Source organism: Ranitomeya variabilis, chromosome 5 (assembly GCF_051348905.1).
Source record: "Ranitomeya variabilis isolate aRanVar5 chromosome 5, aRanVar5.hap1, whole genome shotgun sequence".
Lineage (NCBI taxonomy): Eukaryota > Metazoa > Chordata > Amphibia > Anura > Dendrobatidae > Ranitomeya > Ranitomeya variabilis.
Window position 1 is genome coordinate 492,167,225 of NC_135236.1, and position 23,332 is coordinate 492,190,556.

At 42.5% G+C, this 23,332-nt stretch overlaps 2 protein-coding genes across 2 annotated transcripts in view; one reads left to right on the forward strand and one right to left on the reverse strand.

Annotated features, from left to right (window-relative positions):
• The window catches only part of CHPT1 (choline phosphotransferase 1), a 100,488-nt gene extending 90,680 nt beyond the window's left edge, over window positions 1-9,808 (forward strand). Inside the window, exons 8-9 of the mRNA XM_077265611.1 lie at window positions 7,893-8,003; window positions 9,649-9,808. Coding sequence (XP_077121726.1) covers window positions 7,893-8,003; window positions 9,649-9,693 — 156 coding nt within the window. The 3' untranslated portion in view covers window positions 9,694-9,808. The remainder of the gene's footprint in view (window positions 1-7,892; window positions 8,004-9,648) is intronic.
• The window catches only part of SYCP3 (synaptonemal complex protein 3), a 61,731-nt gene continuing 47,866 nt past the window's right edge, over window positions 9,468-23,332 (reverse strand). Inside the window, exons 5-9 of the mRNA XM_077265612.1 lie at window positions 13,843-13,960; window positions 13,349-13,448; window positions 11,516-11,614; window positions 9,857-9,961; window positions 9,468-9,728 (exon numbers count right to left, since the gene is read on the reverse strand). Of these exons, the coding sequence (XP_077121727.1) occupies window positions 9,675-9,728; window positions 9,857-9,961; window positions 11,516-11,614; window positions 13,349-13,448; window positions 13,843-13,960 (476 nt within the window). The 3' untranslated portion in view covers window positions 9,468-9,674. The remainder of the gene's footprint in view (window positions 9,729-9,856; window positions 9,962-11,515; window positions 11,615-13,348; window positions 13,449-13,842; window positions 13,961-23,332) is intronic.

Below are 23,332 nucleotides of genomic sequence, written 5' to 3' on the forward strand. Positions count from 1 at the left end.
GGCGAACGTATTCAGATAAGGTGTTATCCGTGCACTCTCATGTGCTAATAGTGGTTTTAGCGTTCTTGAATACTATGTTCGAGTCGTCGCAGCTGCATATCTCATGGCTGTTCAACAGCCTGACAAACAGGCAATCTCTGCGTGTGTTGCGACTCGAACATAGTTTTGAACACGCCAAAAATACTGTATTAGCACATGAGCGTGCTCGGACAGCACCTTATCCGAGCACGCTCGCTCATAACTAGGTATGATCAAAAGAGTATACAGACATTACAGCAGGGGGTCACAGCTGATTCTTTATGATGTAAAACCTTTCCCTGCCTGTTTTTAAACAATGTATTACTTCAAAGAAAGAATCATGCGAACCTGTGGTGTAATGACTGTATACTGTTTTGTGTCCTCCCCTGCCCAGGAGCTGTTATGATCAGACCATGTCCCTGTACGGTCAGACACAGCCATTACACAGTACACAGCAGGGGCACATTTATAACATTATCTCAGCACAGGAACTTTTTATGTAAACGCATCCAATTGTGGAACTTATTAGTATTGCAAGATCTGTGGATTAAAATCAACTTTTGTTTGTGGGACAACTCCTTTACATCTTCCACATGTCAATTCTATCAGTGTTTTTGCTGTAGATTTCACTCATAATAATGAATGGAGAAAAATCCGCAGCAAAACACATGCCAAAAACGTGCGTTTTTTTCTTGCGAAAAGATGCAGAAATTTATATACCAAATACTTTACGTGTGCACATACCCTTAATACAGCAAGAGCTAATTAGTAGCATCTTCTTCTCCAGGCAACTTCAATCAGCTTGGGCTGATAAAATATAAAGCATATGCTATTTCATAAGTATTTCTGATAAACTCAGTGCTCAACAGTGAAGCACTCCCAACTCATGACCACTAAATGTACTGTAACCTGGCACCCATGCCTTCTCCTTCTGTGAGTGCCCATGAGGCCTTCACCCCGTGACTAATAAATTGTCCTCGTATCTCTTCACCTTTCTTTTTGTATCAGGGTAACCTTTAGATTTCCTTCTGCATCTAGCTTGTATGGTCTATTCAAAAAAATGATGTAAGGATTAAACCCCTCACCAGCTTCTTGTGTTTGGTTCCCTGTGACCTTTCACTCAATGCCCTCCATAACCTGAAATAAAGATAAATTCTGACCCTTCAACTGTTATTGCCCCCAGTCAGTCTACAAGTTCATAGAAATTTGCGTTGGTTTCATTCATAAGGATGATTCATAGGCACAGAATGTGTTGCGAAAAATCTCCACATAGAATCCAAAAATAGCCACTTGTTAATCCACCACCAGGTGTTGCATATTTTGGTGTGAATTATGCTATGTTGACACATAGCATAAATACATTTATTGTTTATGCAGAAAATCTGTTGAGTCAAAGGGCTCATGCAAACGTTCGTGCAAATTGGTGTGAACATGGACCGGCCGCAGGTCTCCCGATCCAAACTTTACAGCTTCATATATATCTATAAGGTCTCTTTCACACGTCTGTTTATTTCCATTACCGGAAAGACCGATACCGGAGATATCCGTGTGTGTAATACTTGCAGCACACGTGTGGCAACCATGTGCCACATCAGTACCACACGGCCGGCAGGGAAGAAGCGCTACAGTAAGCGCTGTTCCCCGGCGGCGGGTGCTGAAGACGGCTCTCCTCATTCTCCCCTGCTCTGCCGGTGATCGGCCGAGCAGGGGAGAATGATGAGAGTTATATTAAAGTCAGAACAACGACAGCAGGTGGGGGCTTTTGGGACTATTACGCCCATCAACCTACACCTGCTGCTGCTATTAACAGTGACAGCAGGAGCGGATGATTGGAGTATTCCTCACCGGCCGCCTTCGCTATAACTAAATAAATAAATAAATGAATGAAAAACCCGACGTGGTTTCCCCCTTATTTTTGATAACAAGCCAGGCAAAATTCACAGCTGTCAGCTTCAGTAAGGTTGGTTATCAAGAATATAGAGACCCCCATGCTGTTTTGTATAATTATTTAAATAAATAATTTAAAAAACAGCATGGGGTCCCCCTCAATTTTGACAACTAGCCTTGCTAAATCTCACAGCTGGGGGCTGCTATTCTCAGGCTGGTAAGGGGCCATTGATCTTGCCCCTCCCCCAGCCTAAAAATAGTAGCCCACAGCTGCCCAGAAAAGGTGCATCTATTAGATGTGTCAATTCTCTTTTAAAAAATTTTTATTGAAATTTTGTATAAGAAATGGAAGTGGATAAAGGGAAGGGAAGATGGGGAAGGGGTTAACATTGGAAAAAAGGGTGAGTGAAAAGGGAATGAATAAAATCAGAGAACCAAATATCAATCTCGAATAGACAAAAAAAGAAAAAAGTCATTAAATATGATCTTTTGAATAGAATATAATACAATTTCTCTATTGCCTCTCATTGGGGGACACAGGAACCATGGGTGTGTGCTGCTGCCACTAGGAGGCTGACACTATGCACAAAAAAAGTTAGCTCCTCCTCTGCAGTGTACACCCCACTGACTGGCATTATACTCTTCAGTTTAGCTTAGTGTCAGTAGGAGGTGGACACGGGTCTTTCTTTAGACCCTTATCTACCTCAATGTGCGTCGCTTCTCTCCTCAAAGCCGGGGTAATCGTCCCCGTCCCAGAAAAAAAACGGTTCACAGGTTTCTATTCAAACCTTTTTGTGGTACCGAAAAAAGACGGCAAGGTTCGTCCCATTCTGGACCTCAAATTGCTGAACAGGAGAGTTCGTCTGAAGCACTTCAGGATGGAATCCCTTCGTTCAGTAATAGCTTCCATGGAGGCTCAGGAATTTCTGTGTTCCATAGATATTCAGGACGCCTACCTCCATGTCCCGATATTCCCGGGACATCACTGATTCCTGCGCTTTGCGGTGCTCCAGGAACATTTTCAGTTCGTCGCCCTGCCGTTCGGTCTTGCAACCGCCCCAAGAGTTTTCACGAAGATCATGGCAGCGCTGATGGCCATCTTGAGGGTCAGAGGCCTGATTCTGTTTCCATACCTCGACGAAATCCTCATCAAGGCTCCGTCCTTTTCTCAGGCTCACGAAAGCCTGTCCATCGTTCTCGACGCCCTAGCCCATTACGGGTGGCTGGTCAACCGGAAGAAGTCCTGCCTTTTTCCTTCTCAGCGCATCCTCTTTCTGGGCATGCTCTTCGACACTCAGCAGACCAAAGTCTTTCTTCCCGAAGACAAGAGATCCATCCTTCGTCGGGACATACGTTTGCTCCAGGCCTCCCTCCTTCCGATCGGCCATGAAGGTTCTGGGGAGGATGGTAGCAACATTGGAAGCGATTCCCTTCGCCCAATTTCATTCGCGACCCCTCCAGCAAGCAATTCTGTATCAGTGGGACAGGTCTGTCTTCTCCCTGGATCGTCCGATCCGACTCTCTCCCCGGGTCAAACGGTCTCTCAACTGGTGGCTGACGTCACCTCTCATCTCCCAGGGCAGGTCCTTCCTTCCGGTTCACTGGCAGGTGGTGACGACGGACGCCAGCCTGCTCGGCTAGGGTGCGGTGTTTCGCCATCTGACTGTTCAGGGCCGTTGGTCGGCGCAGGAGTCAACTCTGCCGATCAATGTCCTCGAGATTTCGGCCACCTTTCTGTCCCTCCGCCACTGGGAAAGGATTCTCAGGGGCCTACCAATCCGAATCCAGACGGACAACGCCACGGCGGTGGCTTGTGTCAACCATCAGGGGGGGACTCGGAGCTCCTTGGCCCTTGCCGAGGTATCCAAGATCCTCCTCTGGGCAGAGGCCTCGGTTCCGGTGATATCCGCGGTGCATATCCCCGGCGTGGACAATTGGGCTGCCGACTTTCTCAGCCGCGAGGGTCTCGCGGCAGGAGAATGGTCCTTGCACCAGGAAGTCTTCCATCAGATTTGCCTTCGATGGGGGACTCCGGACGTGGACCTCACGGCATCTCGAACGAACAGGAAGGTTCCTCAGTTCATCTCCAAGGTCGCGCGATCCTCTTGCAGTGGGCGTCGATGCTCTGGCCATTCCTTGGTCACAGTTCGTGATGCCCTACCTGTTCCCACCCCTTCCCTTGCTTCCCAAACTGCTGAAAAAGATCAAAGCAGAAGGGGTGCCGGTCATTCTGATCGCCCCGGATTGGCCCAGGAGAGCTTGGTTCGCGGAGATCGTCAACCTTCTCGCGGACGCCCCCTGGCGCCTTCCAGACAGGCACGATCTGCTCTCTCAGGGTCCAATCTGCCACCCGAATTCTCGGTCGCTCAGTTTAACGGCGTGGCTGTTGAGACCGCAGTTCTAAGAGCGTCCGGCCTTTCGGATCGGGTGATTCACACCATGATCCAGGCTCGGAAGCCTTCGTCTTCCAGGATCTACTATCGTACCTGAAAGGCTTACTTCCATTGGTGCGAGTTCAACCACATTTCATCTATGTCCTTTTCCCTGCCTTCCATCTTGGCCTTCCTTCAGGCAGGACTAGATTGGGGCATTGCTCTTAGTTCCCTAAAAGGCCAGGTTTCTGCGCTCTCCATCCTTTTTCAGAAGACTTTATCTTCTCGGCCACAGGTGAAGACCCTCCGTATAGGGCCCCGGTGGATTCTTGGGATCTAAATCTGGTACTGGATGTTCTGAGGGTTTCCCCCTTTGAGCCTCTCAGGGAAATTCCCCTGTCAGTTCTATCGTGGAAGGTGGCCTTTCTTGTGGCCATCACTTCTATCCGCCGTGTTTCCGAGTTGGCGGCCCTCTCTTGCCGACCTCCATTCTTGGTCATTCACCAAGACAAGGTGGTCCTCCGGCTTCCGCCTTCTTTCCTTCCTAAGGTGGTTTTCACCTTCCACCTCAACGAGGACATCGTTCTACCTTCCTTTTGTCCAGATCCGACTCATCCTCTGGAGCGATCGTTGAACAAGCTGGACCTCGTCAGGGCAGTGAGGATCTACCTGGATAGAACGTCCAATTTCCGGAAGACGGATTCTCTTTTCGTCATTCCTGATGGCACGCGTAGAGGCCTACCGGCTTCTAAAGCGACTATTGCTCGCTGGATCAGAACGGCAATTCTGGAGGCTTACCGGGTCAAGAACAGAGTGCCTCTTCCTGGGATAAAGGCTCACTCTACCCGGGCAGTCAGCGCCTCCTGGGCGGTGCACCACAGGGCTTCTGCCCTACAGCTTTGCAAAGTGGCAACCTGGTCTTCCATCCACACGTTCGCCAAATTTTACAAGGTCCATACCTACGCTTCGGCGGACGCCAGCCTAGGCAGAAGGATCTTGCAGGCGGCAGTGGTGAGTCCTCTGTCCTGATGGAAGTCTGTTTTTCCCACCCCAGGGACTGCTTTGGGATGTCCCATGGTTCCTGTGTCCCCCAATGAGAGGCGATAGAGAAAACAGAATTTTTGGTTGCTTACTGTAAAATCTGTTTCTCGGAGCCTCCATTGGGGGACACAGCTCCCTCCCATGTTTGTTTTCACTGTTCTGTGTTCTATGACTGTTCTCATGTTTACAGTTCTCATGTTAGTGGTTATGTTTCAACCTTACTGTTTTTCTCCTACTGCTTTCTCACTAACTGAAGAGTATAATGCCAGTCGGCAGAGGAGGAGCTAACTTTTTTGTGCATAGTGTTAGCCTCCTAGTGGCAGCAGCATACACCCATGGTTCCTGTGTCCCCCAATGGAGGCTCCGAGAAACAGATTTTACGGTAAGCAACCAAAAATCCTGTTTTTTCTTATGCAATGTATTGGAAAAAGATATAAAGTAACAATTTTTATCCATTTTGCATGACTACAAAAGATTTACTCTTTACAAAACTTGTCATTCCAAATATTCAATTTTTTCAGATATTTTCTAATACCATTGGTGTGGGCAGCGAATCTCCATTCTAATGCACTATGCTGATAGATTTTATCCAGAGTATCCGCAAAGTTGGGTGAATCCGATTTTTTTTTTTTCCCACCAGAATGCTATTGTTCTTTTGACTACTAGAAATATATGTATTAGGATGTATTTAACCTGAGGATCAATTCCTTCCATGTCCAGAGAAAGGAGAGCCCTCTGGGGAGTAATCACTAAATTTTTAACAAATAAATTAATATGAAATGAAACTTTTGACCATAGAGGTTTTATTTTCGGGCAGCCCCAAAAAAGATGAAAGAGGTTTCCTTGATATCCGCACTTCCTCCAGCACAAAGGAGAGTGATCCTGATATATATGCGCAAGTCTAACTGGTGTGTATTACCAACGTGTGATCACTTTGAAGTAGGACTCTTGAAGAGCCATTGAAATGGTAGACATGTATGTATCCTTAATGGCCTTGTCCTATTGCTCAACTTGTAAAGAAATGTTGAGGTCCGATTCACATTTTTTCATGTATATATATTTAAAACGAGAAATATCTATTGAAATGACTGTAGAGGTTATTTAGACTCCATATATGTTTGTTCTTTACACTAATAGATGTGCCAATTCTTGCGCTTTGCCCGGCTTTTCCCACTTGCCATGTAGCGGTGGCAAGTGGGGTTAATATTTGTGGGGTCGATGTCACCTTTGTATTGTCAGCAGATTACCGTAAGAATGTTTTTTTTATTTATTTATAGCGCTCCTGCTGTCACTGTTATAAGCAGCAGCAGGTGTAGGTTGATGGGAGTAATAGTCCCAAAAGCCCCCAACTGCTGTCATTGTTCTGACTTGAATATAACACTCATCATTCTCCTCTCCTCACGCCGATCGCCGGCAGAGCAGGGGAGAATGAGGAGAGCGTCTAAAGCACTTGCCGTCGGGGAACATCGCTTCCCCAGTGCCGATGCGTGTCATACGGATGACATCAATCCATGTTCTCTGTGTGCGGGACATTTTGCGGCCCATGCTGATGGTAAAAAACGGACATGTCAGCGTGTTTTACCCACGGACAATAAGGTCCGTGGAAACACACTGACATGTGAACAGACCCATTAATTTTAATGGGTCTACGTGTGTTAGTGTCTCCGGTACATGTGAAAACTGTCACCACACGTACTGGAGACACGGATGTGTGAAAAAAGGCCTGTGACTCTCGGGTCAGGAGAGCTTCAGCCGATTTATGCATTGCAGTCTGTGTTCTGATCAATTTGCATGGACATCTGCATGAGTCCTTACTGTCCAAGAAAAGTGGGTATGATTTCACAAGAACTCATGCCCACTGTGTGTTTAACCCTTTCCCGACATATGACGTACAGTTATGAGATAGGCCGTATCCCTGACATTTGATGCGGGTTCACAAGCCGCTGCCGGTATCTTTCTATCTTTCCAGGTAGATGGTAGCTGAATTATTCAGCCATCATCTGCTTCAAACTGCCTCAGTTGGAGCAGAGCTCTGCCCTCAGCTGTTAGCGATGTTAAATGCCGCTGTCAATCTGACAGCAACATTTAACACACATTGGTAGGGGAGTGCATCATTCCACGTGCCCATGACTTGATCCACACACTTCAGATGGCGTGCTTGAGCATGGTAAGAACAAAGCCTAACCTATAGTTGCAAACTCCAGTCCTTTTAAAGGAATTTGGTTGTTTAGGGTAAATCTTTTATTTCTTTTTGTATAACAAAGGTTTATATAGGTATGCAATAACAAGTCCATTGCCGTCTCTTCAGAGCTGCCATGGTCTCTGTTTACTTGCTGCAACAGTAACATCACAACTGCAACGCACATAACTATTGCAGTTGATCACAAGTTTCACAGTTTGTGCCATCTACATCCTTTGAATAAAATTAATACCAATATGGCTAATATTTTATCATTAGAGAGTGTGAAAATGTTAGTTGATATGCTCAGATAATATATTTGTAAAATACAGTAATGTGCATTTCAGAATAAAGTATTCATCCATGATACTTAATTGAACTTTTTTTTTTTTCAGGCCATCTCTTTGTTTGAATTGCTGAGATACTGCATAGGCGTTTGCCTGCAAATAGCAACACATCTGCGAATATCAGTCTTCCGAATCCCTCCTATGCCAGCTGCAGAGCAGGTTCAAAATCCAAACCATAGTGATTGACTGCTAAAGCAAGTGGAGGAAAAGAAACATTGAGCAATTAATTATTGCATGCTGAGTTTAGTGCTAAGCAGAAAAATAACGAATGAATGAAATGCATATTAATAATTGTCTAATACCTTGACAAATAGTGCTCTTTAATTAAGCAAAATTTAATTAAAGGTTAATCTTTTTTGGAAATAAGCACAATTAGCTTTCCCGCACCCATCTTAAACAATAGAGGGGATGGATATATTGTTAAAAAAAAATAGTAAACACCTCTTATGTTTGAATTGGTTGCAGCTTCAGTGACCAAGTCCACTCAGTATAGTGGATTCTTTTTGATTCGGGAGTGTGGCATTTTATGTTGATGGCACGGTGTAAGTCACAGAATACATTTTGTTTATGGATATAACTGTTGGTTAGTGAGAAAAAAATATCCATAACCCTGTAACAAAATCTGTTTCAATGTACTATTTTATTGAATCCAAATAGTCTTGCTCTTTATTCAGTTAATTGGTTTTAATATTTTGCCAGTCACATGAAATTATTGTTTCTTCTCCTCCACATGTGCAGTTCTAAATCTTGGCATTTTATAGTGAGAGGGAATTTGTTTAAACAGTTTTATTTATTTAGGAAGTGGCATGATAAACAAAGAATTCACACAGTTATGAAAATTTCATTTGCAAGGATTCCAGATTCCTATGCGTGACCTGAGTCTCTTCCGGACCAACAGAATTATTTTTTTTTATAATAATCATAGTTCTGAAATAATTATACAGTATTAAACTGGAAAACTATCTTTTTATGAAACATTCGTACTGTCCATACCCTTGGGCTTTGTGGAGCTGAATAATTTATTTTCATTATAAAAGGAAAAGCAAAAAAAAAGATTTATTAGCCAGAATTGTTTTTATGTTTAATAAATGTTTTATTAAATATGCTTTACTGTGTTTTGCTTCAAATTGTGCACAAAAACACAAGTTTTATTATGAAATGTGTGATGAAATAATCCAAACCGGAGATTATTAAACAAGGTGGACATGCATTCTGTAAAAGTAATTTGTTCAATATTGTTTTATATTAATGAGAGGCAAGGACACCGTTTATAATAATTGACACTCACTGAATGTTCATTAGGGTCAGTAGAATTATATTTAACCACAGACACAAATGCTAAATTATGTGCAAATCAAGTCAGTCTGTAGAATATCAATAAATAATTGGAGGTAGCAGATGGTGTATTTATATTCAATAAACTTACTAGTTAGCATTTCACATAACATACTGAAGTATAGACTACAGTAATAAAGTCCAGGGGTTTTATGAGATTAAAAAGAAAATGCTGTTTGACTTCTCTACCCCCTTTTCCCAATAGACACAGTACCACTTTTGGACAGTGGCTGTGCCTGGTATGGTGACACAGCACCTTTTGAATATCAAACAAGCCAATATCATAACTTTTTTATCTGGAAGAAAACAAACTTTATTACTCTCATAACACCCTTTAACATATTTAAGCTTTGACATATACATAACATTTCACTATTTAGTTACATAAACCAAACATAACTTTCTAAATCATGCCTTAAACTGCAACTTTGTGTATTTGGTGGATAATTCTATATTATATGTTACTTAGGTACAAGTTATTCCGTCAGGGATCCATCAGAATAACATTGACTGAAGAGACTTTCGAACACTTGCCATCTCTTGCTGTTGCTGGCAGAAGAAAAAGGACACTGATGTTAAACTATTTTTTATACATATATTTTCATAATAAAAGCTTTATGGAAAAATCAGTATGAGCAATGTGTCATATCGTAATAGAGTATTTGACCTTGACTTACAGTGTCCATCAATATTTTTTTCTGTAGCATAGCCATTTCCTTCTTGAGCTCATTTTGAGCACTGGTTAAAAGGTTTCCGTTGTTTTTTTCTAGTTCATGCATGCTCTATAAAAGAAAACACTGTAAATACATCTACACATTATGGGGTGGATTTGCTGTGAACAACATGGAAAATCTCTGGCAAGCATTATCAGGAGCAAGTATGCTCGTTTTCCACAATTCCATTGACACATTCAAGAACAAGTCTGCATGAAATTAAAAGGTTACTATCAAAATTACAATGTACACATTTTGCTGGTGCCAGTATGTTTTAACCCCTATTTGCACATAGTACATCCCTATTGTTCTATTGACCCTGCAGTTTCCACTGTTGTAAAGGTACCTTCACACTAAACAAATTTCTAACGAGAACGACAACGATCCGTGACATTGCAGCGTCCTGGATAGCGATCTCGTCGTGTTTGACACGCAGCAGCGATCTGGATCCCGCTGTTATATCGCTGGTCGGAGCTAGAAGTCTGGAACTTTATTTGGTCGCTAGATCGGCGTGTATCGTCATGTTTGACAGCAAAAGCAACGATGTCAGTAATGTGTTTACATGGAGCGTGAACGATAAGTGAGTCGCCGTTACGTCACTGGATCGCTCCTGCATCGTTCTGGAGCTGCTGTGTTTGACGTCTCTACAGCGACCTAACAGCGACGCTCCAGCGATCTAGTTTAGGTCGGATCGTTGTCTATATCGCTGGAGCGTCGCTTAGTGTAACGGTAACTTAATGCTCATTGTTTATCATGCACAGTGCAGTCTCCGCTGGCTGACTCACACATATCTGCAACTGAGCTGCTCTGTGAGGGATGATCTCCGAGAAAGAGGCAGAGCTTCCTTTATTACTGTTACTATAACTAAGAGGAGAGATGTACTGCAGGATGGGGCTCTTATAGAGGGGCTGAGAGGAGAGATATACTGCACTATGAAATATCTGGAAGGAGAGATACTGCCGCATGTTACCGGCTTCAGGGTGAAGGGGTGATCTCAAACTAAATTTTATTTTACTCTTAAAAAATGTCAGTCTAATCTTTTTTCTAACGTACTCTAATGAAAAAGTCCCTACCGTTCCGACACTACTCTAACTGCTTTATTTTTTTTTCTCTACGACTTTCTTTAACGTTTCATTTTAAAATCCCACTGCATGCTGGGATATTCAAAAGAGTCGTTACCAGGGGCAGAAGATGCGGTCACTGCCACCGCCTCGGCCCCCCTCCATGAAATTAAGCGTCATCAGTGACCTCCATTTCAGGGGCTGGGGCTAGTAAGATCTAGATGCTCAGTAAGATCTCGTCATTGTGCACTGTTCTTCTCAGTACACAGTGACAATGCGCTCTCTCGCCAGCTCTGATCAAATGTGACTAGCCGGAAAGAGGGTACACGGGCACGGTCATTGTACACTGTAAGAAGAGAACGAGTGAGCAGAAATTAAATTAAATTAAAGCATATTAGAAAAATGATTAGATTGACATTTTCGGACCGACCCTCTAATAGAAGATATAGGGATATATTATTGGATGATATTCAAATGTGATGTGTATTAAATACTTTCAGATATCAAACTAATAATTTTCGATATGGTATAATGTCTAATAAAAAATCCAATTGTAAATTACCTTTAAGAACTGTTCATAGAGTTGCTTGATTGCTTTTAATCTCTGGTTCTGAACTATTCTGGCCTGTTGAAAAAGTTTCTGTTGCTGACGGAACATATTCTAGTTTGTGAAAGGAAATAAAGCTTTTAGGTTATGTGAATCGAAGTTCAGATGAGCATATTTATATTTTAATTTTTACATTCTAATATTTTATATTCAGTATGAGCTTTGTGTGCATGGACCAATTGTAAGTCAATCACATAATTCCAACAAACATTTTATGTTGAAATTAATGTAAACTTTGGATAGAAAGATCAAAGGAAGTGGCAATATATCTACTGAATATAATAAAGAATTATCCATATATAAATCTTATCACCGCAGACTGAACAGTGTATACGTATAGTACCAATATAGGTGTATATTAGTCGATAATTATATTAATTTATAGGCAGTAGCTGGAACATGGGTATACATCTAGCTACAGACATATGTAAAAATAGACCATAATAATAGTGCTATAGTTCACTAGTGTATATACTTCAATAATCAAATATGAAGTATAAATAACTATAGATGGAAATACAACTATGAAACAACATTACATGTCTCAAGCTCCCATAATAGCCTGAAAATAACCATTTACAGATTAATAAACATGAATAATATAACCATGTAACATGATGGGGAAAGAAAAAAAAAAGTTCACCGTGTCCTGCCCCATGGCAATTAATTTACAGATGTTTCCACCTGATTCCTCATTTGCAGCTGTTCGAAAATTTGGAAAATTTTTGCACAGACGTATTCCAATCCCAACCACAATGATTATGTACACCAAAAACTTTTGCACAATTTTTGTAACATGTGACTTTATGCTATAAGGTTGCAAAAACGGTGACAAAAATAAAGACCATTTTTGACTGCGCAAACTTTATGAACTACATGCACCATTAGGAAGAATTTGGCACAAAAGACAGCAACGAATACCACAAGTCCAAAAAATTGACAAAAAAAATCCACACAAATGAGATTAAACTGAAAACAGGATCAGGGGTGCAGAAAAATAGAAGTAGGAACTCTAGACTGATGAATCAAAATGTGAAATATTTGGCTGTAACAGGAGGCACTTGGTTTACTGAAGGGCAAAAGAGCAGTACAATTATGAGTGTCTGCCAACAACAGTGAGACACTATGGAGGTTCCTTGCAAGTTTGTGGTTGCATTTCAGCAAATGGAGATGGGGATTTGGTCAAGATTATTACTGTTCTCAATGCTGAAACATACAGGATAAAATCCCACAAAGGACAACATCTTCAAGGAGTTTCTATGTTCTCCCTGTGTTTGCATGGGTTTCCTTTGGGTAGTTTGGTTTCCTTCCACTCCAAAGAAATACTGATAGGGAATTTAGATTGTGAGCAACAATGCGGACAGTGATGATGTCTGTAGAGCACGGTGGAATAAGATGGTGCTAAATAAGCAAAGTATAATAAACAGGAAGTCATCAGGGAGGAGTCTGATGGGCTCCAGGTTTATTCTCAAGCATACAAACAATGTCATTAAGAAGTATTTTCAGAGTAAAGGAGAACAAGAGGTTGTGGAAGTGATAACCTCACAGAGCCCTATTTTCAACATCATTGAAGTTGTCTGGAATTACATTATGTTTTGAAGGCTAAGTATGATCACACCAAATATTGGTTTGATTTAGATTTCTCTTTTGTTCATACAGTTTCCATTTTGTTGATTGATATAAATACATTTTTACACTTCTATGTTTGAAAGCATTCTCATTTTGCCATATTTTTTCCGTATCAGCCTAAAACTTTTGCACAGTACTGTACACAATCCATGGTATTACCGTTACTTTTTCTTCTTGTTCTTCTGCTTTTTGCACGTCATCTTCCCATTGCTGAAATAAAGTCTTAAATTGTTGAGAATACTCATCGTTCATCTTCTGCCTGTAATAAAACATTAGTTTAAAATTTTACTTGATACTGCAGTCATTTGTAGTAGCTAGTAAAAATGTATTAGGCTGTATAAGTGATATTAATCCCTTATTTCCCAGTAATATTACATTGCTTTAAGGTAGTTATTCCTGTTAATCACCATATTATTCCATCACAGTGATGGCGTAGGAACAGGGGCACTGCTCAACTAAAAGTCGGTATGATGCGGTTTGGTTGGCTATTAACCAGCAGATGGACATTTCAAACTTTGCTATGGGAACCTATGAATTTTTGTGATGCTACTTCCAGCATGCCTATTTTTCCTCTATAGCACAAGTACCGTATCTGTCTGAAGTGTTTTTAAGATACGTTACAAAAATACTATCCATCTTGCATAGTAATTTACCTCTGATCTTGTTGTGTTTTCCAAACATTTTCAATCTTCTGATTACTGGTTTTTAAGGATGCCTTTGTATACATTTCCAATCTTTTGCGTTTTGCTAGTAGTGCCTTGCTAATGTCCGCTGTTTTTGAAAGAGTGGTAAAAGTTAACAATTCTTATCTATGAGAACTATCCCTTTAACTTATAGGTATTTCCAGGGCTGTTGGAGATCATGCTGTAAAGACCCTTGCCAATAATGAAAGGGACCAAAGAACAAAGATACAACTGATTAATCAAATTGCAAAGCTAGAATATTGCTAGTGAGTGAAATAATATCTTGAATGTCAGTGTTGCTCATTGGATAGCACTGTTACCTTACAGCACTGGGGTCTTGTTCAAATCCCACCAAGAAAAATAAGAGAAATAGACAATACATATACAAAGTCTACATGTCTCTTGAAAATGTCCGCTTTTTTGTGTAAAAATAATCATTCTAAGGGCAGAGACAGACTGCCGTATTTCTCGTGTGTGTGAGAATCGCATCATAAACCTTGTACTGGCTGTCGGCTCTCCTGACCTGAGCTTGACAGCTGCATAGTAATCCATCATGCTGTCATGCTCAGGTCTGGAGAGGTGCCAGCCAGTTCCTGCAGTGCTATGCGAATCTCCACAAGAAATATGGCAGTGTGTCTCTGCCCTAAGAAGAATGATTTCAGAACTTTTTCTCCCTTTATTGTCACCTTTAATCTGTACAATTCAACTTAAAAATAAACTGAAATCTCTTTTCGTGGAAAAAAAGAACTAAAACAATGTGATTGCATAAATATGCAAACCCTTAAACTAATACTTTGTTAAAGTACCCTTTGAATTTATGACAGCATGGTACATCTAGAATTGGAAATCTGTGTCCATTCTTCCTTGCAGTAGCGCTCCAAATCTGTCAGATTCTAAGGGCATCTCCTGTGTGGAGCCCTGGATTCAGGTCTAGTCTCTGGTAGGGCCATCCGAAAACTTTGATCTTCTTCTGGTGAAGCCATTCATTTGTCAATTTGGAGGTATGCTTAGGCTGAAAGGTGAAATTCCGCTTCATCTTTTTTAGCAGAGGCCTGAAAGTTTTGTTTTAAAATTCACTGATATTTGGAACTGTTCATAATTTCCTCCATCTTGACTTATTCCCCAAATACCAGCTGCAGAAAAACAGCTCCAAAGCATAATGCTACTTCCACCATGCTTCATTGTATGTATGGTGTTATTTTGGTGATTCATAGTGTTAGCTTTGCACCAGACATACCTTTTGGAATTAAAGCCAAAACATTCATCCTTGGTCTTGTCAAACCATAACTTTGGACAAACATAGCCAGTCTTGGATGTTTTTCATTTGTAAGAAAAGGCTTCCGTCTTTCCGCCCTATCACACAAGGCCATACATGTAACGAATATGGTAGATTGTTGTCACATGTAGTACACAACCAGTACTTGCCAGAAATTCCTGCAGCTCCTTTAATGTTACTGTAGGCCACTTATCAGCCACCCATAGCAATTTTCTTTCTGGCTTTTCATCAATTTTTGAGGAATGTCCCGTTCTAAGTAGTGCCAAATTTAAGCCACTTCTTGATGAATGTCTCCCTAGTATTCCATGGCATATCTAATGCCTTGGAATTTTTTATACCCTTCTCCTTATAACTTTCAACAACTGGATCCCTTTGATGTGCTATAAGCTGTTTACGGACAACGGCTTTTGTTGCTAAATGTGAGTACGAAAATGTTAGAAAAATTCTACTAAAACATTAAAGCTTCATAATGGGAATCACTTTAAATGAATTATCTTTGTACTGACCACTATTTAACAGGAGTTTAAATGTAATTGGCTAATTTTGAAAACCACACCATTCCCAATTATAAGGTGTTCACACTTATGCACACCATAATAATAATACATTATTTTAGTTTTGTTATTTGTATTTTCCCCCTCAAAATTATTTGTCTGTTACTCAATGGATTTGTACAAATTATGTGTTTCATTACACGTGGAAAATGTTCTGAAATGATTCTTGGTATGATTTTTTTACATGACAAAAACCTGGTATATTAACAGGGGTATGTATAAGTTTTATATTTTCAAGGTAGAAGTATGTTTTCCTTGTGTTCTTGTGAGTTTTTCTCTGGGTACTTTGTTTTCTTTCCACTCTCCAAAGACATACTGTTTGGAAATTTAGATTGTGAGCCCCAATGGGGACAGTGATGATAATGTCTGTAAAGCACCGTGGAATATATTGGTGCTATATAAGCAAGCTTAATAAATAATGATGCCACAATTAGAAGCATACTGAAAAATAATAACTTTCTAAAAAGAGTGGATAAATAGCATGTTATTGTTAAAAAGAATTGTCAGCTTAAATTACGTTGACAAAATTGCATCTTTAAATAGGAACAGCACTGTAGCCTTGCAGCACATAGGTTCAAATCCTACCAAGGACAACATCTGCAGGGAGTTTGCGTGGGTTTCCTCCAGGTACTCTGGTTTAATCCTACACTCCAAAGAAACTGATAGGGAATTCAGATTGTGAGCACTAGTGGGGACAGTGATAATTTCTGTGGAATTAATCTCACTATATACAGTCATGGACAAAAATTTTGAGAATGAGACAAATATTAATTTTTCCAAAGTCTACTTCATTTTTTCTAATGGCAATTTGCATATACTCCTGAATGTCAGAGTGATCAGCTTAACAGCAATTACTGTACTTGCAAAGTCAATATTTGCCCAGAAAATGAACTTTAAGGGTATGTGCACACGTTGCGGATTTCTTGCAGAAATTTCCTGAAGAAAACCGGAAATTTTCTGCAAGAAATCCGCATTTTTTTTTTTGCGTTTTTTTTGCGGTTTTTTTGCGTTTTTTTAGCATTCTGCAAGCGTAATTAGCTTGCAGAATGCTAAAGTTTTCCAAGCGATCTGTAGCATCGCTTGGAAAACTGACTGACAGGTTGGTCACACTTGTCAAACATAGCGTTTGACAAGTGTGACCAACTTGTTACTATAGATGCTGCTTTTGCAGCATCTATAGTAAAAGATAGAACGTTTAAAAATAATAAAAAAAATAAAAAAAATGCTTATACTCACCCGCAGACATCAGATCTCCTCACCGGCGTCCGTTCCGTATAGCTGATGTGTGCGCGCAGGGCCTTCCATGACGTCACGGTCACGTGAGCGGTCTCGGCCAATCACAGGACAGTGACGTCATTCGGCAAGGTCCTTCACCGCACACCAGCTACAGGAACCGAAGCCAGCGTGCAGCACAGAGGCGGGAACACTTCGGGGGCCATCAGAGGGTGAGTATAGGACTATTTTTTATTTTAATTCTTATTTTTTGACCACTTATATGGTGCCCAGTGCGTGGAGGAGAGTCTCCTCTCCTCCACCCTGGGTACCAACCGCACATAATCTGCTTACTTCCCGCATCGTGGGCAGAGCCCCGTGCGGGAAGTAAGCAGATCAATGGACCCCTAGGTGTGCGGAATCCCCTGCAATTCCGCATTTTAATGAACATGTTGCTTTTTTTTCCGCGATGCGATTTTTTCGCGGAAAAAAAGGCTACATTTGCACAAAAAATGCGGAATACACTGAAAATAATGGGAGGCATATGTAAGCGTTTTTTTCGCGTTTTTATCACGTTTTTATAGCGAAAAAACGCAAAAAAAATGCGAAAAATACTGAACGTGTGCACATGGCCTAACCCCCAAAACACATTTCAACATCATTGCAGTCCTGCCTTAAAAGGAGCAGCTAACTTCGTTTTAGTGATTGATCCATTAACACAGGTGTGGGTGTTGATGAGGACAGGGCTGGCGATCAATCAGTCATGATTAAGTAAGAATGACATTACTGGACACTTTAAAAGGAGGCTGGTGCTTGGTATCATTGTTTCTCTTCAGTTAACCATGGTTATCTCTAAAGAAACACGTGCAGCCATCATTGCACTGCACAAAAATGGCCCAACAGGGAAGAGTATCGCAGCTACAAAGATTGCACCTCAGTCAACAATCTATCGCATCATCAAGAACTTCAAGGAGAGAGCTTCCATTGTTGTCAAAAAGGCTCCAGGGCGCCCAAGAAAGACCAGCAAGCGCCAGGACCGTATCTTAAATCTGTTTCAGCTGCGGGATCGGACTCTCAGCAGTGCCGAGCTTGCTCAGGAATGGCAGCAGGCTGGTGTGAGTGCTTCTGCACGCACTGTGAGGCGGAGACACTTTGAGCAAGGCCTGGTTTCAAGGAGGGCAGCAAAGAAGCCACTTCTCTCCAGAAAAAACATCAGGGACCGACTGATATTCTGCAAAAGGTACAAGGAGTGGACTGCTGAGGACTGGGGCAAAGTCATTTTCTCTGATGAACCCCCTTTTCGATTGTTTGGGACATCTGGAAAACAGTTTATTCGGAGAAGAAGAGGTGAGCGCTACCACCAGTCTTGTCTCATGCCAACTGTAAAGCATCCTGAAACCATTCATGTGTGGGGTTGCTTCTCAGCCAAGGGAATCGGCTCAATCACAGTCTTGCCTAAAAACACAGCCATGAATAAAGAATGGTACCAGAATGTCCTCCAAGAGCAACTTCTCCCAACCGTCCAAGAGCAGTTTGGCGCCCAATAATGCTTTTTCCAGCATGATGGAGCACCTTGCCATAAAGCAAAGGTGATAACTAAATGGCTCATGGAACAAAACATAGAGATTTTGGGTCCATGGCCTGGAAACTCCCCAGATCTTAATCCCATTGAGAACTTGTGGTCAATCATCAAGAGACGGGTGGACAAACAAAAACCAACAAATTCTGGCAAAATGCAAGCATTGATTATGCAAGAATGGACTGCTATCAGTCAGGATTTGGTCCAGAAGTTGATTGAGAGCATGCCAGGGAGAATTGCAGAGGTCTTGAAGAAGGGTCAACACTGAAAATATTGACTTGCTGCATTAACTCATTCTAACTGTCAATATAACCTATTGGTACTTATAATATGATTGCAATTATATTTCTGTATGTGATATAAACATCAGAAAAACACTAATAAAAACCAGAGGGCAGCAGATCATGTGAAAATATAATTTGGGTGTCATTCTCAAAACTTTTGGCCATGACTGTACACACGTGGTCAAAATTGTTGGTACCCCTCGTATCATGACCGAAAAACCCACAAAGGTCACAGAAATAACTTGAATCTGACAAAAGTAATAATAAATAAAAGATCTTTGAAAATGTACAAATGAAAGTCAGACATTGCTCTTCAACCATGCTTCCACAGAATTTAAAAAAAATAAAACTCATGAAATAGGCCTGGACAGAAATGTGTGTAAGTAGGTAAAATAAATAAAACCAACCAACCACTAAAGCTAAGACTAATGAGACCGCAGTAGAAGTGTTTGGCAAAAAATAAAACTGAATTCCCAAAAACATCTTGTACAATCGATCAAGTATAGTGTTGAAGGAATGTGGATTGCAGCCTGGCATGCAGCAGTAGGATCTGGGAAACCTACAGTCATTAAAGGGGTTGTCCACTACTTTCAGTTAACCCCCCAATGTATCCCCCCGAGGCCTTTAATGAATTTTACTAATACCTTCTGTTGCCGTTTTCGCCTACGAGCGGCGCTATGGCGGCGGCTGAGTCCGGTCACGTGACCCCCAGGCTGCAGCCACCGCTAATTTCCGCCGACGTCACGTCAATTTCCAGACTCTGGAAATTGACGCGACGTCAGTAACAGGCGTCTCCAAGCCGCACAGTCAGCAGTCATTCAAGAGTGACTGGGCTGTGGGTGGGGCTGTGGGCTGCTTGCAGCGCTGTGCTGGGGGCGGGGCTTTGCTCGGGGTGGGCGGGGCTGTGCTGGTGTCTGTGCTGGGATCTGCTGGCCGATGTGCAGCCCCGTGGCGGCGGCTGGTGCGTCTGCGTCTGGTGCCGTGGCGGCGGCCGGTGCGTCAGCGTCCAGTGCCGTAGCGTCGGCGGCCGGTCCCGTGGCGGTGTCCGGTGCCGTGGCGGCGGCGGCCGGTGCGTCGGCGGCCGGTGCGTCGGCGGCCGGTGCATCAGCGGCCGGTGCGACAGCGGGGGTCTGCTCGGTGAAACCGAAGGTGCTGGAGTGTGGCTGTGCGGTGGTGGTTGCGGCGGCGTTGTCTCTGTGTACAGGCATCGTCCGATGGGACTACAAGTCCCATCGGGCTCTGCCTGCTACAGTGACAGTGAGTGACACATTAGCCAATGATGGGACAGTAGTAGTCCCATCATCCGGCTAATGTGTTGAATGTAAAAAACAAAACATACATACATAGAACACACATACAGAACACGCACCATGCGACGACATGCACCATGCGATGACATGCACCATGCGACGACATGCGCCATGCAACATGTGACAACATGCAGCATGCGACAACATGCACCATGCGACGACATGCGCCATGCAACATGTGACATCATGCGACATGTGACATACACCATGCAACATGCCACATGCAGCATGCTACATGTGACAACATGCGACGACATGCACCATGTGACATGGCGACATGCGCCATGCGACGACATGCAACATGTGACATCATGCAACATGTGACAGCATGCGACATGCAGCATGTGACATGCAGCATGCTACATGTGACAACATGCGACGACATGCAACATGTGACATGCACCATGTGACAACATGCACCATGCGATGACATGCAACATGTGACATCATGCGACATGCCACATACAGTACATACATAGACATACAGTACATGTAACATAGAGTACATACTCACCATCACTTGTCACTTTGATTCCCGAAGCCATTGTCATCTGTAAAAAAAATATTAAAATAATAAACAAACACTATACTCCCTGATCCGCTGAAATCCAATTAAAACGAGTGTCCCTCCACGATTTCCCGTGGAGAGGAGTATCAGCTGATGCGACCACTCTCCAGGGGCTCCAGGAACACAATGAGGGGAGGAAGGTATCCTTCCACAATGTATTCCCCACAATGTATTCCTACGCCCCTGTGAGAAAATAGTCCCTAGTCTCACTTATGGCATTGCTGTGTGAGAAAGTTCCCATGCAGCTTTTTGCCATAAAGTGAGACCAGTGAACTTTAGTAACCTCTCAGTGATGCACTGCAGGAGCCATTGTCTCCTGTCAGTGTGTCACTGAGGGTCCTATAGAGCAGTGACATCACCTAATGTCACTGTTCTATAGGGGAGATCGTCGTGGGACACTCGTTATTAATTGGACTACGGCAGACAGGTAGTATACGGTTTATTATTTTACGTTTTTTTGCAGGCGCTGAAGTATGGTAAGTATGGTTAAATGAAGAATAATAAAACTTTTTTCCTAATGTGTTTGTTTTATTAACCTTTTCTTACTATTGGATTAATAATGGATGGGCGTCTTATTGACGCCTCTTCCTTATTAACCCGGCTTAATGTCACCTTACAATAGCAAGGTGACTTTAACCTCTTATTACCCCATATCCCACCGCTACACGGGAGTGGGAAGAGGGGCTAAGTGCCGGAATTGGCGCATCTTACAGATGTGCCATTTCTGGGGCGGCTGCTGACTGGTATTTGTAGCCGGGGGGGACCAATATTCATGGCCCCTCTCTAGGCTATGAATATCAGCCCGCAGCTGTCTGCGTAGCCTTTCTAGCTATAAAATATAGGGGGACCCCACGTCATTTTTTTTTGTGGGGTCCCCCTATTTTAATAGCCAGTAAAGGCTACGCAGACAGCTGCGGGCTGATATTCATAGCAGGCTACAAATATTGGCCCCTGGCCGTCGGCTTTCCCCCTCTGGCGCAGAAAATTTTGCGGGAGCCCACGCCATTTTTTTTTTTTTTAACTGAAACATATTGATCATTAACCCCTTTCTGCCAGCTGACGGAATAGTACGTCAGCTGGCAGTATCCCCCGCTTTGAGGTGGGCTTCGGCGGTGAGACCACTTCAAAGCCGCAACATGTCAGCTGTTTTCAGTACAACAAAAAAAATGTACATGATCGCTAAACGTTATAGTGAGAAAAAAAATCAAAAGACAAAATTATGTTTTTTTGGTCGCCGCGACACTGCATTAAAATGCAATAATGGGCGATCAAAAATGCGTATCTGCACAAAAGTTGTATCATTAAAAACGTCAGCTCGGCACGCAAAAAATTAGCCCTCACCCGATACGATATCTCAGAAAATATAGACGCTACAGGTATCAGAAAATGGCGCAATTATTTTATTTCTTTTTAGCAAACTTTGGAATTTTTTTCACCACTTAGATAAAAAATAACCTAGACGTGTTTGGTGTCTATGAACTCGTAATGACCTGGAGAATCATAATGGCAGGTCCGTTTTATGCTGTGTGCACACATTGCAGATTTGGTTCCAGAATTTTCTGCACAAAATCTGCATCTCCTTGCAGAAAACGCCGCTGTGTTTTGGATGCATTTTTTTCACGTTTTTTTTATTTTTTTTGCGCAGTTTTGATGCGGGTTTTTTGTGTGGTTTTGATGCAGTTCTTGTTGCGGTTTTTGCATGTTTTTTGTATGCGTTTTTGAAAGCTAAATAAAGATGTATTATTGAGCAAAAAAAAAAAGATTTGTGATGTCATTATTGTCCAACCTCTTTTACATTTGTCCAACCCACACTCAATTACACACAGATAGATAGACATATAGATGATAGATGAAATGGATAAACAGATCTACATATAGATAGATCTATAGATGCATACATCTATCTATTCCTATATCTATAGATATATCTGGATAGATAGATCTATTGATAGATGTATGGATAGTGTAGGGTGTGTGTCCACTGTCCGGATTACATCCGAATTAGCTGCAGATTGGATGCTGCGTACTTGTAGTCCCATCGTATGATGCCTGCACACACACCCCAAAAGACCCCCCCCACACACCTGAACAGTCCCGCACACACCCGAACAGTCCCGCACACACCCGAACAGTCCCGCACAGCGCCGCACACATCCGAACAGCCCGCAGACCCCGCACACACCTGAACAGCGCCGCACACATCCAAACAGTCCCGCACACATCCGAACAGCCCGCAGACCCCGCACACACCTGAGCAGTCCCGCACAGCGCCGCACACATCCGAACAGCCCGCAGACCCCGTCCGTCCGCACACACATACACGCACACCGTCACCGCCCACACACTTCCCTCCCGAACTGCAGCGTTTCTCGAACCCACATCTGCATCTAAACTGCAGATCTTTCTTACATCTGCGGTTTTGCTGCGGATGTGCCCGACTCAATGCAAATCTATGGGTGCATAAACGCTGCAGTTCGGCACAAAAGAAGTGACATGCTGCGGAAAAAAAAAGCTGCGTTTCGGTGCGGCTTTTTCCGCAGCATGTGCACAACAAGTCTGCGGCTCCCATAGACTTACATTGGTTGTGCACTACACTGCGGATTTGATGCAATTCTGTGCGGCAAAAAATTCTGCGGATCTGCAATCAAATCCGCAACGTGTGCACACAGCCTTAGCA